Here is a 15,244-nt window from a genome sequence, read left to right on the forward strand (position 1 = left end):
GTAAGATGAAATCTGAAGAATCTTGTATATAAGATCGACTCTTCTTGACCAATGGATTCAAAAAAGAATCAACATATTTGGATAAGGGTTCTAATATTGAATGGATTCCCGAAACTATCGGGCTCCCTGGGGCGAAACAAGAGATTTGTGGATCTTCGGAACCACATAGAAAATTGGCGTGTTTGGATACGGTTCTAACAAAAAATGTTTTTCTTTTTTTGTTATAAGCTTCTGTGCTTCTCCTACCTCCAACAATTCATATATCATATCTTGTAATTCAGATGTTGGATCTTGTGCTAAAGGAGTATAACATCTATTATCTGCCAACTGTCGCATAACTTCTATGTCATAATCATCTGAATTCAAAATCACTATACCGCCCCATTTATCAGCTGGGCGTATAGTGATGGAATCATCATTTTGAAGGGCTGCACATGCTTCTCGTTCTTCTCTAGTTAAATTATATGTCGTTTGTACAGAGGATAATTCCAAAATTTCTAGATCATGTAATACCAATTTCTCAAAAATGGCTATAGCTGGATCCACCGATCCTGGTGGGATCCATCTCGTTGGTCTCCATAAACCCTTGTCCACCGACCGAGGTTGATCCTTAAAATGTCTGACAATTTTTAATTTCCTAAAAAATTTTTGTAATGATATACGTGTTGCAAAAGAATCGTATTTTGTACTAGGGACAAAAGATAATCCCTTTTGTAACAAAGACATTTCTACCAATGAAATCCCTCTGTTAGATAAATTAAATATCAATGAAGAATCTACTGTTGGGACCGTGTTTTGCGCTTGTCTGTTATGCTGTAAGTTTTGTTCTGCAATATCCCTATTTTCTTCTTGGTATTGACAGTTTGTTGTGATAAAAAATCAGAGGATGCCTGTGCCTGTAATTGCCCTCCCTGTCGGGAGGTCTGAAACGTCACCTTCTTACCGGTATCATTGGATTTATTGTTCAAAGGGGAATCTTCTTCTGAGGATTCACTGGATGAAGAATCAAAGGTCTTAGCTCGCCTATAAATTCTATTCTTGTTCATCCAAGGGTACACGTACCCTCGTGTATAGTCGGCCTCATCCCTTTGAAACTTTTGAATTTTAGCTGTCTTTAATTCTTCCCAATATTTATCCATGCTTTCTGTGAATTCAGCCAATTGGTTGGTGAAGGTGTCCAATGTCACCGCTGCTTTAATATTATCAATATAAGAGTCTACCTGCACCTGTAACTCCACCACCGACTCATTAGATGTCTCTATAATTAATAACATAAGATCATAAGAACATTTATTAAGTATGGCATTCCATCGGCCAATAAATTTTTCATTCTGAGCATGTAAAAATGGTTCCTTATAGATCCTCAAACCTCGAGGTATTCGCTTCATTCTACAATATTCATTGAGTAAAGCTGAATGTAACTCTGTTCGTGTTAGGCGCTTTTTCATATTGATAACAGTATCCCAATCTGGGGGTGCTACATGTGTTTCAGTGGGAGCATCAAAAAGACGAATGCCCGACAATACCTCCGCTGCCGCGGTATCCGTGTAACTAAACATCGCTGGTTCTACTACGTCTTCCATTGCCAAAAAAAGTACCTAATATAGCAATCAAAAAATTGTTGGCAGTATCGTCTCTACCATGGGTATCTGTTGATGTTGGATCTTAAAAAGAGTATTCCCCTGAAGAAGCCAGCAGTGGCGAAACGAGGTCCTTGTCGGGATGAACAATAGAACTGGTTGAATGGAATACACCAAGGACACATAATTTTTGGAAATACATAGGATTACCATCTAAGAAACATACATAAGGTTTTTGATGTAAGAGGTGTATTCACCAACAAAGACCTAAACTAACATCAATGGGATTAGGATGTATAAGGTCCGATTAGGGTAAGGTTGAGGCAAGAAGTAGGAGAGCATTGAGGGACATACTTTAGTGGACTCTATGCAAATTTTAATGTATATGTATTTTGTGATATGTTGAAAATTCACTATGTGAAATTGTGATGGGTGATCAAGTTTTCAATAAAGGAATGATTCTTTTTAAGTAACACTTCATTTTGAAATATTTTTGAACTCACAAAAGTGCTAGTTGTCTCCCATACATTTGTTAATGTAGGGGGTTTTTTGGTATATATATATATATATATATATATATATATATGTTAAAGGATGAAAGCTGCCGGCACTAACAGCCAGCCGGGAGAGCAATGGAAGAAAAGGGAGTACTTCAACATCACGTCAGTTTGTTTCATTAATAAAGAGGCACATTAGAAGAATGAGGGGTAGATTTTTAAAAAAAGCGCGATCGCGTACTTTTGTTTGCGCAGCAGGCGCAAACAAAAGTACGCAGGATTTTATAAGATACGGGCCGAGCCGCGCAGTCTGCCTCCGTTCCCTCCGAGGCCGCTCCGAAATCGGAGCGGCCTCGGAGGGAACTTCCTTTCGCCCTCCCCTCACCTTCCCCTACCTAACCCACCCCCCCGGCCCTATCTAAACCCCCCCCCTTACCTTTGTCCCTAGATTTACGCCTGCGAGAAGCAGACGTAAATCTACGCGTGCTAGCGGACTGCTGGCGCGCCGTCTTCCAACCCGGAGGCTGGTCCGGAGGCCTGGACCACGCCCCTGGGCCGGCGCCACGCCCCCGGCCCTGCCCCCGAAACGCTGCGTCATCTGGTCCCGCCCCTGACACGCCCCCTTCGAAAAACCCCGGGACCTACGCGCGCCGGCGGCCTATGCAAAATAGGTGCGCCGGCGCGCAAGGCCCTGCTCGTGTAAATCCGGGCGGATTTACGCGAGCAGGGCTTTTAAAATCCGCCCGTGAGTGTCTAGAGCATAGAGGGATGTAATTGGCCATTTAATTTTAGCTATAGTTCCCTGTACGTACCCAGATCAGTCCAGACACCCCTGGTTTTGCCTCCCTGCCAGCAGATGGAGGCAGAGAAAGTTTCACTGACACTGTACATAACCCAGTGTGCCACCTGCAGCCCCTCAGTATTTCTCTCTGTCTCCAGCAGATGATAGATGGTGTAAAACCTGCAGTCTGGAGAGAGAGAAAAGAAATGTACTGCCCTCAGTTGCAGCATTACAAAAGGAGATTCCAGAAATCTATGTTCCTTTTTTCCCAGTGACGACATCAGCGAGGGGATGATGTCAGTTCCTGTAAGAATTCCCCTCAGCCTGTCCTTTTGAGGCAATCGCTAGATATCCCTTCCCCGAGGAGTGTGCACCTGCTCCCTTACACTGTCCTCTTGGGACTCTCTTCCACATGTAATAACTTGGCTTAGGCTCTCTTGCAGACACTCTTCTTGGACAACTGCACAAAATGTTTTCCTCTTGCATAGTGGGTTTTTCTTTTCTGTTTGACAGGGGCAATCTCTCGGTGCAGGGGCTGAAGTGGTGGTTTCGATGGATTGGTATCAATTTCTGCCTTTTTATTGCGCTGTTTTTTCTGACTACCCCTTCCATCATCATTACCACCATAGACAAGTTCAACGTCACCAAACCTATATACTACCTGAACGTGAGTATCATTGCATTTCTTTGAATTTGTGTGTGCTTGCACCATGACCCGTTCAGCTATGATTTTATTATTTTAGTATTATAATCTTAAGCTGTTGCCTTAAGGTGTCTGTTATTTATTTTGGGTTTTTATTTTGTTTTTAACTTTATGTACATTTGCTTATTGTTTATATGTTATGGATGTCGACTTGTAAACTGCTTAGAAATTGTTGATTTGCGATATAGAAACCACAAAATTAAATAAATCCATTAACCAACATCAATGTTCTTTCCAAGATGGCTGGCATGTTTGCCCCTCCCGATGATGCCCTGGTTATTAAGGGCAGATTGAGCCTGTCCTGGTTCTGAAGTTAAAACTCCCATATAATTGCATTGAAATATGCATAGTCCTATGTTTCTGAGGGAGATAAGAGAGCAGTCTGAGCATGGCAAAAGGCAAAACCAGGCCTGATCCAAGCGCTCTAGTAAATCTACTTACGCAAGTAATGGGTAGTTCCCTGCAACTGAAAAATCAGAACTTCCCAGTATGTACCCGGATTATTCCAGACTCCTGGGTTTATGCATCCGTGCCAGCAGATGGAGACAGAGAAAGTTTAACTGACACTGCTTGAATAAGCGCTGGTGCCACCTGCAGTTCCTCAGTATTCCTCTGTCTCCAGCAGATGGTGGCTGCTACATTCACCTGCAGGTTCTGGTGATCTTTTTTCAGTCTTTTTTTCTTTTTCTCAGGAGCATTTCTCCCAGGGGTCAAGTTCCCTGGTGGGGGGGGGGGGGGGGAATCCCTTCCCTTCCCTTCCCTTCCCTTCCCTGTTTGGTTGAGGTGGACGAGCTGAAGGTCGGTAACCATTTTGTACGCTTGCTCTGCCTCCCATCAGTGAGGTGCAAATCTGGTGGTCCAGATCCCTTCCTTCACGAGGCCGCCTAGGTGACTTTTCAGCTCGGGGCAGCTGCTTTTTGTTTTTAGGGCTCTCTCTCAGTGCTTTCAGGCTACGTTTCTGAGGGAGATAAGAGAGCAGTCTATCCATGGCAAAGGGCAAAACCAGGTCTGATTCAAGCGCTCTGGTAAATCTACTTACACAAATAAGGGGTAGTTCCCTGCAACTGAAAAATCAGAACATCCATTATATAAAGCTTCCCTTACAGAGTGGTATCTGTTTCCAGATTTGGACATATTCTGTGACTGGGAGCAGCCTTTTGCTGTTTGCAACTTAAATGGCATGAGGAGAGGCGTGGGAGGAACTGGGCAGACTGCTGATGTTCTTCCCTACTCATCATATATTGTGTGTTCTGATTCTGGAAGAACTGCAGTGGCATACCCGGTAAATGTCTTGTTCCTGGGCAGACTGTGTTTAAGCAGGAGCCTAGATGGATGTGGCATTTCAGGGAAATTAATGCCCTTTCTGGAAGAATTGTTCACTTTGCGTCTTTAACTCCAGTAGGGCATTGAGTGATGCAAAATAGACTGGCCAGAATAGGTCATTGCTATTTATAAGCTGAAAATCATTTTAAAGGGTTTTTTTGTTTTGTTTTGTTTTTTTAAGTTTTAGATTTATTTATTTTTTTTGTTTTAGATTTTTTTTTTTTAAGTGAAGTATTTGAAAGTGACAGTGAAGTGGCATTTCTAAAGGACTGACCAATCTCATGGCTCGGAATCTGCATGCTTGTTCTAGCTTCCTCCATATGTGCGGTGCTTCAGTCATGCTGACCATGGCCCATTCGTTAAAAGCTCACAGGCTGGAAATAATTAGTGTGTTCAGGGGGAGCGCCCAGTCTCGAAAGCTGCGTTGGGGGGCCAGGAGGGCACATTTTAAGACTGGCAGAGTCTGCAAGTACTGCCTAACCTGCAGATCTTGCGACGGTTTTCAACATAAAAGCACACGTGTACTTCCACTAGGAAAGCATCCCGTATTTACACCTGCTATTTTGTACAGGTAGTTTTCCAGAGGGGGAAAAAGGTATATGCATGCTTTTAAAAATTTAATATAAGCATACACATAGTTCCAAATCTGCCCCAGTAACGCCTCTTGTCACTGTGGATAAATTTAATGCACACAGAGACCTGACATGCCTAAGTTTGCTTGCACCCATCATATGTTAAATAGTGAGCCAGGACTGCAGATACCAGTACAGCACAACTGAACAGTAAATATTTTGGGGGGATTATATTAGAAAAGCTGCTGTTATAAGATAGATTAGCTAATTGGTTGGGTGGCTGTTAGTGAGGAGGTAATGACTGTTTAGCCTCTCGGAGAGATGGGAGGGTTGATCATATTATCTGGCGGTTGGGTGGGGGGGGGGTTCATATTGTTATATATTCTATTATATATTTAGTAAATTTTATGTAATTTTAGAAGTATATAGATTTATATTATGTATTTGATTATGCACTTGACTTGATTTTTTTAGTATGTATTTTGTATTGTGTATTTATGATGTACTGACTGTTTGACTATGTATATGCTTATGTATCTTGTATTTGACTGTGAATTTCTATTGCTGTAAACTGCATTGGGTGGTCCTTTAATGGACTATAAAGGTGGTATATAAACCTCAGAATAGATTAGATTGTCTGTGCATTAGTTTGCAGAGGACAGTATTTGCCCATTGCAGCCGTTGCCAGAGTTTGTGCATGAAGGGACAGGACTTCCTGACACCTCGGATGTAGGCATTGCGATGCACTGATTTGCACCCAACCTTTTCCTTTAGAACCCTGTGGTCAGCCAGTTCTTCCCAACCATCCTGCTGTGGTCCTTCTCAGCTCTGCTGCCCACCATAGTTTACTATTCAACACTGATCGAATCTCACTGGACAAAGTAAGCAATCTCTCTCCCTCTGGTTGACCTTTCTGCATCAAACTGTAGTAGTGATTTCTTCTCATCAGTCTTCTCCCAATAAAGCAGAGCTATCGAGAACCTGCACAGGATTGTTGTCCACCCCGCTGATGGGCCCAGCAGTTGCCTTCTGCTTCATTTGGACAGCAGCGTAATCCTCTGTTTTAATGTTTGCCTTTTCTCCCCTCTGTCCAAGTCATGGCTGTGACAGGTCCTCAGCTGGAGGCCACAAATACCTGGCCCCCTTTCCTCCTCCATAGTCCGTGGACCTTGCCTTCATAGCATCTTCAACCCTGGCCCAGCCCAAGGAGGGGGGAGAGAGCAAGCATGGGACTTGAATCCTGACCTCCCACCTAGCAGGCCATGGTACTGCTGCTCAGCCATCGGGCCGGCTCCTTGCAGCCCTGGTTCTTGAAAGCTCTGCATGGATCTGAACTCGTTATAGTTCAGAGATTTAAAAGAATATATGTTTTAATTTTATTTTTAATGGAAAGTTTAAGAAGAATTGAGCTGGAGTTTAGAGATGGGCAAATAAATTGCATTTTGGGATCCTGATTTAAACCCCTCCAAGAGCTTGGCTTTTTTTTTTTTTTTATAATTAAAATTTTTATTATGCTCGAGTGCATCAAACAACAATCAAGTATACAAAAAAAAGTCAAGTAACAAAAGCCACCAGCATATTGTTATCATTCTGAGCAACAAATCCCATCCTCCAAGCTTGGCATTTTTAAAGGACATAGCAGATGGTGGCCAGTCTTCTGTAGAAAGAGGGGTAAGTAGTTTCTGGTCTTTAAGAATTGATTTTACAGTGGTAAATAGCAATGAGTGGGTGAAGACCTTTGTACTTTCTAGGGAGTAAGTATTTAAGTTCCCATGCCAAATATAACGAGTAAGTCAGGGGAATTATAATATTCATCATATGGTCCACTTGTTTGGTCATGTCAGACCAGAAATCCAGCACTTTCAGGCAATGCCATGGCATATTGTTACTGGGCTAAAACAGAAAAGGAACCCCTTGTGTGGGAAGCTGATAAAATCAACTCTTTGTATTTTAATAGGTGGCCATCATGTAGTGCTGTGCCCACACTACTCTTTCCTGACCTGATTTCATACATATTCCATATTGTAATGCTTATAAAAAAATTCTCAACAAATATTGTGGATAATCAGATTGCTGGTGCATTGAATTCCACTGAAAGACTGATTCTGTGGCAGCCTGTGATTATAATATTGAACATGCATGAAATCCGGTCATGAGAGACTATTGTGGACACAACACTACACGATGGTCGTCCATTAAAGCACAAAGAATTGATTTTGTCAGCTTCCCCCACACACAAGGAGTTTCTTTTCTGTTTTAGTGGATTATTCATGCCCTTGAGAGGATCTTTTTTTCGTATTGAAATATCGCTAGTGTGAGTACATTACACCCCCAGCAGCAGTTAGAGATCTGGGCAGGCTCGTTTGTAAGTTGTACTAGAGGAGGTTAACGTAACCTGTGCATGATCTACAAATAGAATCTGTGCATCCAGGGGCAGAAGGGGCTCAAGACAGTTCACCAGATGTTTTTACCACTCCCCATTGGCACCTTGATCCCTGTTCCAGTCCCTCCCCTAATGTTTGGAGCAGGAACAATTGGTCTATATATAATCTTGGAAGCCCAGCGTGCTCCTGGGGGGATCAGGGTTTAGATCCTGAGCACGCAATTAGTAATTCATTGCCCATCTCTGCTGGCTTTATTCTGATGTGTGGACGTGTCTGATGCATTTACAGACCGTGATTGAAAGAAGTATATCAATGGATTTAATTTTCTTTAATGCTGTGTGCTCTAGGAGGAGCTTTCTAGAATAAAGAGAGTATTCTTAGGTTTCCTATCTTAAATGTTGGTGTGAAATAGCCAGTGCCGGCATATCTTAAGAGTCAGCACAGGAGATCAAGCTGTGTATAGCCAAGAGTCTGGCTTTATTTAGACCATGCAAGCACACACAAAACAAGCCACTATTAAGCTACTATTAACCACGTAGACTTGAGGAAGCCACTGCTTATCCCTGGTTATGAGCAAGAAGGATTGGATCTATTTGGGGATCTTTATCAAGTTCTTGTCACCTGGACTGGCCGCTGTCTGAGATGGGATGCTGGGCTTGATGGACCTTTGGTCTGGCCCAGTATGGCAATTTCTTATGTTGTTGACATTGGGGCTAAGCTTGCTGGTTTAGTGGCAGGTGCTGTGCGCTGTCCTGCAGATGGACCCAGATTTGATTCCGGGGCCAGGATTCTGTACCCTGGACTGGCTGGGGCTGCTGCCTAGGTGGCGTTGACAATCCCTTGGGGGGGGGGAGAGGAGAGCCCAGTCATCGCTCATTTTCTCAGCAGTAACGCAATAGTGACCGGATTTCGGGCCCAAGATAGCAGGGTTCCAGAGGGTGCTGTGCCGCATGGCCCCCAGGACCAAGGACGCTCGCTCTGAAGGACAGGGCTGAGTGAGTTGGAGGGGGGGATATAATAAAAGGGTGAGGGGGAGAGATCCCTGGGTAGTTGTGAACGAAGGCTCCATTTGTCATCGCCCGACAGAAGCTGCTTCTGGTTTCAGCCAGAAACTCAAGGAATAGAAAGAAAGTGCCAGGCTAAAAAGAAAATACAAAGAGACAAGCTTTTGCTGGTCCTGATCTGGAGTTTGAAGAAAATAATTTAACATTTATTGATTTAAGTGTACACTGTACATATATCTGTGTGTGTGAGAATATATTATGCAAAGCTGATATTTTACAATGCTTCTGAATTTTTGTCTTTAAATTTAGATCTTCTGAGAATAAAGTAGTAATGGACAAATTGTACATTTTTCTGATCTTCATGGTATTAATTTTACCTTCTCTGGGACTGACAAGGTAATTACATTATTCTTAATATAAGTTCAAAGTTGTATTTTTGGAGTTGGGAGTCTTTGCTGGATTGTGGGATAACTTTTCAGACACCCTCAGGGGCCGATGCAAAAAAAAAAAAAAAGCGCGGAAAGCGGGCAGCTGAAACGTCAGCACCCGCTTTCTTAATGTGCGCATGGTGCCCGCAAGGGGGGGCGCCGTGCTGTATGCAAATTAGGGGGTCGCACTAGGGTCGCTTTCGCGCCTCTAGCACCTTCTTGCTAACACGAACCCGCGGCGGCTGCCGGTTACAAAAAACAGACGCCGGTAAACTTGGCGTCCGTTTTCATTACTGGCAGACGGCTGGTTATGAAAACCGATGCAGAGTTTAGCAGCGTCTGTCTTCATAACTCGGTGATCTGCTGAGGGTTTTCTTTTCTTTGTTTTTTACTTAAGAAGTACAGAAAAGCATTTTTTTCTAGGGATGTGAATCGGGTGCCCGATCATTTGCGCTTTCGGGTTTGTCTGTCCGCGGGATAATCTTGTTTTGCCGCGGATTGCCATTTTTTTTTTTTAGTGAAAAATCATTTTCACGAAAATTCGGGGGAAAAAGTTTTCGTTTCGAGTTTTAACTGATATATAACGAATTAAGAAATAACGTACGATATTTCAATTCGTCATAAAAACGATTCACATCCCTAGTTTTTATCTGCTTTTCTGTATTTCTTTTACATGCGCTCAGCTATTAACGCCTGCTCGAGGCAGGCGTTAATACCTGAGAGCTAAATGTGCGTCTGAGACGCACACTTTTTTTTTTTAATGCGGAGTGAATGAGTAATAACCTCATTCACATGCATTTATGAACATCTGATATTCCAACTTGTCCCAAAGGTACTCCAAAGGTAAACTACAATAAATGTAAATGAACAGAGTCAATAGAGCAGGTTGCAGTCAAATCAGAACGTGCCATTAATGAAGCACTTACATTAGGGGGGTGGATTAGCGCCTATTTAACCCGCGGTCTGACTGTAGGTTATACAGTGCGCTCGGCTGAGCACACTGTAATGCATCGGCCGCTTAGAGTTTAAACTGATTTCTTTTTTTTGAAACCCCTTTTAAAATGTTTTCTATAACCCTATGTTTTTAATCATAAACTCTAAGAAAGGGTCATTTTCACTGGCTCCCAGTAGAAAGCAGGATAAAATTTAAAACGCTCTGCTTTGTCTACAACTGTTTGAATTAAACGGGCCCCTGAAAACCTTTCTCAGCTTCTCTCCCCTTACACGCCCCTCAAGGGAACGCCGGTCCACCGAAATGGCTCCTCTTTCCTCTCCTCCCCGACCGCTGCCAGATTTTCCTGCACCGGACTTCATGCTTTCAGCGGCGCCTGAAGCCCCTACACTACCTTAAATTCGGGAAAAAGAGCTAAGGCGTGCCTTTCCCCTAAGCCCCAGGCCTTCCTCCCAACCTCTACAGCCCTCAGGCAAGGACTGTTTTACATGCAACAGGGGCACAACTGGGCCTCGAAACTATTCACAAACGGGAGTTCCTATACGGGATCCCAGTGCTTCATTAATGGCGTGTTCTGATTTTGACTGCAACCTGCTCTATTGACCCTGTTCATTTACATTTATTGTAGTTCACCTTTGGAGTAACTTTGGGACAAGTTGGAATATCAGATGTTCATAAATAAATAATAAATGTTTAATTTTTTAAAAATATTTCCAAAATGGAAAATTGATGACCTGTCAAATGCATTGTGCTTTTAAAAGACCGGAGCAGGTTTTTAGCATTAAACCTGATAATTTGTTCTCCTTTTAGCTTAGATTTCTTCTTCCGCTGGTTGTTTGATAAGGCTCTATCCGACGGACAGTCAGTCAGGCTGGAGTAAGTACTGCATGCCCTGATTTAATGTGATTACCGTCCTAAATACATGCATCTGTGTGCTTACCTCTGTCGCTGACCAGGTAAGCTCAAGGCGTGTGATGAACAGAACTTGAAATGCTGCTTTTCAACCTTAGATGTAACGAGGCACACTTCTGTGCACCTGAGTCGCCCATGTGACATTTTTATGACTTTCGTTAACTATAACCCAAGACCCCTAGTTAGCTGCAATGGAGCGACAGCTGCTGCAGATTTGGCCTCTTGATGTGAAGTTGTAGCAAAACTGCCTGCCAGCCACCACCTGCCCTAAATCACCGCTGCTGCTAGTGCTGAGGTCTGGCCCTGCTCCTTGCTGGCAACTGCCACCCACCACCACATTACTGCTCGCTTCCTTCCTCTCTCTCTCTTGCAACACCCCTGCCGCTGTATTCCCTCCCAACCACCACAGCCACTTCCTCTCGTACCACCGGCGCCGCCATCACCACCACTGCTCCTTCACTACTGCCTGCCACTATCGCCACTTACTCCTCCCTCCTGTCCGTCATCACCGTATCTACTTCCTACAGTCTGCTGCTGCTAAGACCGACATTGCTTTTTTTTTTCCCCTGCTGCCGCTCTCTTCTTGCCCTCCAACCACTCCCATTCCCTCTCGCCTACTGCTGCCACCACTGCACATAACCAAACAGAGCAAAACAGGTTAAATGAAAATTAGGTCCTGTTTCTGATGCCTGTTAATCATGTCCCATATGTACCATCCCCATGGCTGTCAGAGCTCCTGCGGGCTGGGGGGTTTCTCTTATTTGTTTGCCTGAAGCTGCCACTGAGTGAGAATCGGATATGTAAAGCAGTCTCTGGCACCGCACTAACTGCCTGTACCTGTACCTCCTCGGAGGATTTCCATGCTTTAAATTAGGCAGGCAAGAAATGTTTGCTGCTGCTGTTCCAGTCTCTCCTAGTAAACGTTAGTGTTGGTTTTTTTTGCTTGCTTTCTCTGCCTCGTGTCTCTCCGATACCCACCTCCCCCCAGGTGCGTCTTCCTGCCCGACCAGGGAGCCTTCTTCGTCAATTATGTCGTCACCTCGGCTTTCGTTGGGAACGGGATGGAGCTCCTGCGCCTGCCTGGCCTCATCCTCTACACCGCACGCATGATCATGGCCAAGTCTGCTGGTGAGAGAAGAAACATTAAACAGGTATAAACAGGATTGTTTTCCCTGGCAGGAAGAACAGAGTGCGGCCAGGAAAAGCTAAGGCTGTGTTAACTGCTTTGCTTTATTTTGCCGAAACTCTGTTACATGATAATAGCCCACACTGTCCTATCAGTTGCCCCTGCTTACCGTGTCACCATGGGCTTCTGCTCCGTCTTTCTGTTCATCTCCCTCCCTCAGCCTTGCCATCACCCTCTCTTATCTGGCCCAAGCAGTCTGCATCTTGTCACCATGTTGGTTGGTACCGTATCCGCACGGTAGATGATTCTAGGTACCCACCACCCTCTCAATAAAGACACGTGCAGTCTCATCCTCCTTCCTTTATATCCTGTCCCTAAGCTGCTTTTTCTGTCATAAATGTGACTCTTGTACTTCATTGAAACCTGCTAGATATTTGAAGGTTTTTATCATATCCTCCTTTTACCTTCTGTCTTCTAGAGTACTTTTTTTTTTTACACTTTCCTTAGGCTTATCTATGTAGGGTTTGTGTTGCAGGAAGTTTATTAACCGCCTTTTTTTTTGAAAGCATACTTTCACCCAAAGCAGTGTATGTAGGTTTAAATTACTAGTACATCTTTCATAAATGATGGACATGAGATTAGATGCAGGAATTGGAGCAATTAACAGACTACATAGGCTGTCCAAGTGGCATCACACGAATATTTAATTATCATAAATAGTACACGTCGGGGTAAGTAACGATACAATATTGACATGATTAGTTGGGAAAAAAAATTATATAAGGCTCTATTGAGCTGGGACTGTCTTTTTGTTTGTTTGTACAACGCTGCGTATGTCGTGTAGCACTATAGAAATGTTAAGTAGTTGTAGTAGGCGACAGTACGTACAGTCAGAGGATGATGCTGCAGGAGAATAGGGCAGCTTTTTTTTTAACTATTGATCTCCATCGTTCTAACCATGTATAGCTTGTCTGAAGAGCCAAGTTTTCAGCTGCTTCCTGAGAGGTAGTTTTCATCTAAGCAAAGTCTTCCTGGAAGGGGCAGTGCTATACCCAAAACAGTTCTATGTCTGGAGTCGGAGAGCTTTAGTTCCTAACTCCATGTGATGCCCTAACAGGTCTGGTACGTGCATAGAAAGTGAGTGTTTGTTCTTCAGGTACTCTGGACCGTATCCTTTTAAGGGTTTGAAGGCAAGGCACAGAGGTTTTAAATTTGACCCCTGCAGGACTACCTCTTTGGTAGCCGCCATCCACCCGGTGTCTTTGCAGAGATGCGACCTCCAAACCTAAACACTGTATTTGAGGTGCGGTCTCGCCAATGACTTGTACAAGGGCAATGCTGCCTTCCTTTTCCTATTACTGATGACATCTGTTGTATCACTTTGACCATCAACCTTCAGAGCATCTGAGCTGATTATTCCAAGGATATTTTTTTTTTTTTTTTTTAAATAATAGAAATTTTATTAACCGGTATAATATATAGCACAAATACAACAAGTAAGAATGGATAAATGCAACATACAGAGACCAACCATTACAGCAACATTATCATCCCAGCGACCTGGGTTTCATGTTTCAACTCTCCTCCCCATCTTGGTTGCACAAGAATCCGTACACCCCCCTATCACCTATCCACTGCACCCACCACCCCTGCCCATGTATCACAAAACTTCTGTAATTCTCCATTGTAGGTATGGTCACCATATCTTCTCAAAACTAGCCAATCGATTATTTTTCATAGCTGTTAACTTTCCCATATAAAAGACTAGCGTGTACAACAGCCATGGAGGGTACAGTGCATCTGCGCCACCAATAAACAGTCTCACACCGTGCAGCTGTGACCAGTCATTGGAAGTTCTCATTTCCCACATTGCAGGTGTACGTAACTGTACTCAAGGATACTCCCGAGTCCGAGAAGCAGAAGAAAGGCTCTCTGCATGATAGCGCTTGAATCTATGAGATTCTACGGGAAGAACAGATAGACACCAAGAAGACTGTCTTGAGAGTTAAATCTTTGAGTGTAGCTCTGCGCAACGGCTCGAAGGGCGAGCCGCCCAAGATCCGAAGAACCAAATTTAGGCTCCAGGAGGGACATAAGCGGCGAACCGGTGAATGTAGGTGCTTCACTCCCCTTAAAAAACAGACTATGTCCGGATGCGAGGAAAGAGGAGCACCGTCCAGGCGACGGATTAGAGATCCAAGAGCGGCCACCTGAACCCTCAGGGAATTGTAAGCCAAACCTTTTTCAAGGCCTTGCTGTAGAAAGGAGAGGATCTGGACTACTGAAGCGTGACGTGGCGATATCTGGATGGAATCACACCAGACCTGGAAAACGTTCCAGACCCGGACATAGGAAATAGAAGTGGACATCTTCCTGGCTCTCAGGCGTGTCGAGATAACCTACTTTGGGTAGCCCCGTCTCCGCAATCTGCACCTCTCAAAAGCCAGGCTGCAAGACAGAAGCGATCTGCCCGGTAGAAAAATAGAGGACCCTGACGCAGCAGGTTCTGCAGATGCCCCAGGCGAAGAGGGCCGTCCACAGCGAGGATGACGAGGTCTGTGAACCATGGTCTTCAGGGCCACTCCGGTGCTACCAGGATTACTGGCCCCTGGTGAATTTTTATCCATCGAAGCACCTTTCCCACCAGGGGCCATGGTGGGAACACATAGAGCAGGAGATGTCGGCCATGGGAGGACTAGGGCATCCACGCCTTCTGCGCCATGCTCCCTTCTGTGACTGAAGAAGCGTGGAGCCTTCGCAGTCCGCTGAGTGGCCATCAGGTCCAGATGGGGACACCCACCATCTGACGAGCAGTGCCATCGCTTCGGCGGAGAGCTCCCGCTCCCCAGGATCTATGTGCTGACGGCTTAAGAAGAACGTTGTTGACCCCTGCTATGTGGGAGGCCGCCAGCCGGGAGAGGTGGAGTTCCGCCCGAGCCATTAACTTGTCCGTCTCCCGAGAGACATACTGGCTCTTTGTTC

General features: G+C 44.4%; 1 protein-coding gene across 11 annotated transcripts in view; it reads left to right on the plus strand.

Annotated features, from left to right (window-relative positions):
- The window catches only part of TMEM63A (transmembrane protein 63A), a 171,874-nt gene that overhangs the window by 118,857 nt on the left and 37,773 nt on the right, over positions 1-15,244 (plus strand). For all 11 annotated transcript variants that reach the window (XM_029593072.1, XM_029593069.1, XM_029593065.1 and 8 more), the window contains 5 exons: positions 3,372-3,525; positions 6,231-6,337; positions 9,154-9,240; positions 11,035-11,100; positions 12,125-12,287. In XM_029593072.1, coding sequence (XP_029448932.1) covers positions 3,372-3,525; positions 6,231-6,337; positions 9,154-9,240; positions 11,035-11,100; positions 12,125-12,287 — 577 coding nt within the window. The remainder of the gene's footprint in view (positions 1-3,371; positions 3,526-6,230; positions 6,338-9,153; positions 9,241-11,034; positions 11,101-12,124; positions 12,288-15,244) is intronic.

This window comes from Rhinatrema bivittatum, chromosome 3, assembly GCF_901001135.1.
Source record: "Rhinatrema bivittatum chromosome 3, aRhiBiv1.1, whole genome shotgun sequence".
Taxonomy (NCBI): domain Eukaryota; kingdom Metazoa; phylum Chordata; class Amphibia; order Gymnophiona; family Rhinatrematidae; genus Rhinatrema; species Rhinatrema bivittatum.